Source organism: Typha angustifolia, chromosome 14 (genome assembly GCF_048772165.1).
Source record: "Typha angustifolia cultivar Huaian chromosome 14, ASM4877216v1, whole genome shotgun sequence".
Classification (NCBI taxonomy): domain Eukaryota; kingdom Viridiplantae; phylum Streptophyta; class Magnoliopsida; order Poales; family Typhaceae; genus Typha; species Typha angustifolia.
In genome coordinates this window covers 8,991,559-8,995,738 of record NC_133252.1, presented here as the reverse complement: position 1 = coordinate 8,995,738, position 4,180 = coordinate 8,991,559, and the positions used below count along the sequence as shown (strand labels likewise).

Sequence of the window (4,180 nt, the reverse complement as noted above, 5' to 3'; positions counted from 1 at the left end):
TGCTCCCCTAGTATCATTGTAATCATTTTGAAACTTCTGATGCTACCATAAGCAAAAGTGTTCCTAATTAAGTTGCACACAACTCTCCTTCCTGAAGAAAAGGATAATCAAGCTAGCACAGTAGCTCAGTAGTTGGGCCTTACTAATTCATGACAGAGATTATGATTTGATTGTCCCCATAGACATTAATGTTAATATTTACTATCGAAATATTAAATTCGTATGATTTGAGCTCATTATAATCCGCTTCTTCGGAGGTTTGCCTAGTTGTCGAACCACGGAAAGGACTAGCTAGCCTCTTGATCTTCTTCTTTCTAGTCTATTGAGAGCTTATGCAAGCTCAAGATCCATAAAAAAATATTAAATTATAGACAAATTGGAAGGTGCATGCCATCCTATGGTTGAACCTTAAAGAGATTTCCACCTTGCCGATGATAATTTTCATACTTTGAGCAAATCTGCTGCTACTTATAAGTAGTCGATCAAGGTAGGTGGGAGCCTCCCTCTACTAATAGGCTAGATAAAATTTAACTTCTTAACTCTGATGATTCCTTTTGGCCTTCAGGACTATCTAGGGATGTCGTAGACTTACTGTATGTTGGTGCGAAACCGACCACAAAGGAGTCGGCCATTCAAGCAACCAGCGTCAAAAACTTCATCTAGCAATTTCTTTATTCTCTGAATCCTAGGAAATAAATATTGTGCATGCGTATAGTGGGAATAGAGCTGCAGATGGAGATCCAATTTTGGTAGAAAATTCTCGCTAAGGAAGCGAGAATTGATCAGCTTTTCTTGCAATATGATAATCGAAACTTAATTTAACATAGAAAACAACACCTTTTTTTTTTTTGATACTTAATTAGTGGTGATCATCCAAAACAGCACCTTTATTAACACTTACACATCCAAGCTTTAGTTAAATCCCACGTTCAATTAAGCAAACTACTTAACAAATAGATAAATTTTATTCAAAAGACCCGGCCGGTTAGTTCAGGAGAAGGTCATCAGTTCATTTTGGAATGCTTGCATGTGCTCCTTCTCGATGCACTGCGTCATAATCCGCGTACCCTTCTTCGGCGTGGGCGGTGCTCCGATGATGGCCACTGCCATGACCTCGTTGTACGCGAAAGGTAAAACATGGACCGGCGGACCCCAACCATAGTCAACCTCAAGGAAGCCTAATCTAGTCCAATCTGAGACAAACAATGAGTTGTATGTAAAAGATAGCTCATATGGATCTTTCTTAAAATCTCCAACAGCCCACTTAGCAAATTCTCCGGGCAGCTTAGCTTTAGCGTCTCGGATTATCTTCACGACGTCGATGAGATCCCCCGCAACAACTCTCTTGCTCGCAGCGGTGACAGTCACCGGGTAGAAACAGTTGCCATAGTAGCCACCTTCCGATGGCATCACTTGGTGCAACAACTGACGAGTGTTGGCAAAGAAGCAAACATGGACCTCCTCATTTGGAGACAATTTGATAGCTCGAGTGCGAGCCTGCCATGCCTTGGCAATAGAGACGTCGAAGGTCGAGCACCGTTGGCCCACGGTCTCAAGATACTGGGCTTTGATGTCATTAATGCGGTCCGGCGAGATGTCTATAGTAAAGTGCTGAAGCTTGAAGGCGTGGAAGGTCGGCGGTGATCCGGGCGGCAGCTTCGGTGGGTTAGGAATGAGCTCTCGAGACCAGACCGGGTCGACGGTGGGCTTCTCCAAGCCTCGAGCCGAGTCACCGATGGCGTTGATGAATTGGGCCGCACCAAGGCCATCGGCGATGGTGTGGACCGAAATGAGGCCTACGACGAATCCGCCGCATGTGAATTCTGTGATCTGATGATAGATCAAAATAAATATTAAACTAAAACTAAAATCCAACTCAGTCCAAAAGCGTATATTAATCTTTCGTCTTCTATTGTATGATTTTATCATTGACTCGGAACCAGTGTAATTAAATACTACTAGTTTCTTATCGCCAAGTGAGAGTAAGACTGATGTTTACCTTGACAACTCAGATCTCTTTTCATATTGAGTTTGGGATGATCTATTCTAATAGATGGCTAATTTGGTCAAAAACTCCCCTATACTATGACAAACCTAAAGTTTTCAGGCCAATGGAAATAATGTTACTTCTTGTGGACAATGTTTGTTGACAAATCTCCCAATTACCACCAAAGTTTTACTAGTAAAAATCGTACGTCGATAGTGTCATCGTATATATGTTAACTTTATTTGCTTTATTATTTGGCTAATACGATAGGGAAAGATAACAAGAGGAGACAAAAAGGATAACAAGAGGACATATATCTTTGCCTTGATTTTCCATATATGAGTTCATATATAATACTATCTACCTTGATCTTCTCTATCATCTTTTGGGTAATTTACAAATTGCTCAAAGTGATTATACTTAAAATTAAGCTACCCCCTAAATATTATTTATATATAATTTTGTCTCTATGTGGTCTAGACTAATGTAAAACTGTAATATTTTTCAACGACCTTCTTTAAACTTAAAATAAAATGAATTTTCTTCCTCTCTATTCTCTTCTACCTAAAATCACAAATCTTAAATTTTAATTATCATCTCTCTATTACTATGCATCTTCCTTTAAATGCATGATCATACATTGAAATATATTAATCATCTTAAAAATATGGGTAGAAGATTTATAGCTGCTCAAACAACAGGATTATTAATATCACAGGTGTAATATTGTCATTTGATAGCTCCATTAACAGCCTATTAGTTTTTAATATTAATTTTATACTTATAAAGGATAATTTGTGATTTACGTCTCTGCTTCTCGTACGTGTTTACCCACAGCAAAAAGTAATGAAGCAACAGTTGACCACCTAACCATTTTATATTTCTAATTAATTAACAAAGTAACTTCCTTCCAAATCTCGTCCAAATCTACTTCTATGTCACCCATAAAGACAACTTATAGATACATATATGATCAAACTATCATATCATGAATGGAGTGGAAAATACGAGATCCTGTTATCCGTTAATTTTCTTTCATTTCGAAGCGCGCGTATATATATATATATATATATATATATATATATATATATATTAACACCTCTAGTAATATATACCTGCGTCATCATAGGTAGATTGATGGGCTCAATCTCCGGAGATGGCTCAGGGAGGAGCTCATCCAGAGAGATAAGAAGAGGATGATCAAGGTACTTCACGTCCTCCAGGCTGCAATCCGCCGTCGCCTCGACGAACCACACACCCTCACCGGTGCATGCGACGCCGACGTCGCCGTTCCCGGAGTCAACGAACCGCCCGGCGAAAGGATAGTACTTGACAAGTGCTCTGGATAAAGCCTCCTTGATAGTTTCCGCGGGCTTATCACCACGCTTGAACACGTGGAGCGATCGGACGAGATGCCGCAGGCCGGCCACGCGGTCGATGATGGATAGGTAGAGAGTCTCCGCCGGCGTCGGCTCGCTAGGGCTGACAAGGCAGCCGGGTTTTCTTGTCACTGTGAAGGCCATAGCTTATACTGCACTTTAAAGGTTGAGGCTATGCTATGTATGTGCGAGCTCCAAGACCAATTTATAGGGAACCACCAAAGAATTAATGTTATTGTGTGCTTGAAGCTTAGGTTCTTTTTCACTCTTGTTGAAAATCTTTTAATTCTTTTATCTGGTAGTAGGTGGAGAGCTGGATGCCTCACACTTGGCATAATTGTCAGTCATCTATAAGATATCTTAGGCTACCACAGTGCAAATATTAAGATGACCCCGGTTGGAAACTTAGATGGGTAAAATCTTGGAAACTAATTCTTGCAGTGCAAAATACCCTATCAGAACTCTATAACGTGAAGATGGCAGAGTTTGTAAGCAATCCCCTGCAGCAAAGAGGAATCCTTTATTTAATCTTAAGGACTAAATATATTTTATCCCTTACATTTTGAACCAAACCACTTTACTCGTGAATTTTTATTTTATATCACTGCGTCTCGCTGCTTGAGAACACAAATACTCTTAACATAGGTGACATAATTGCTATAAAATTTATGTATTTGATATAAATTTTTATTAATTTTGAATTAAGTTTTAAGGATGACTTCACATTATTGATGGAATAATTGTGAAATTAATTTAGTTCAAAGAGTACTTTATTATTATGTGTTCACTAATTTAAATCTATGAAGAGAAGTGA

The 4,180-nt window shown here is 39.1% G+C and overlaps 1 protein-coding gene across 1 annotated transcript; it reads right to left on the bottom strand.

The window, feature by feature from the left end:
• Positions 1 to 800: 800 nt before the first annotated feature.
• Positions 801 to 3,555, bottom strand: LOC140776144 (acyl transferase 5-like). Its single transcript, XM_073119732.1, has 2 exons — positions 3,103 to 3,555; positions 801 to 1,830 (listed from the first exon to the last, which is right to left on the bottom strand). Exons 1-2 carry the CDS (start codon positions 3,508 to 3,510, stop codon positions 991 to 993), a joined length of 1,248 nt encoding a protein of 415 aa, XP_072975833.1. The 5' UTR covers positions 3,511 to 3,555; the 3' UTR covers positions 801 to 990.
• Between the last annotated feature and the right edge of the window lie 625 nt (positions 3,556 to 4,180).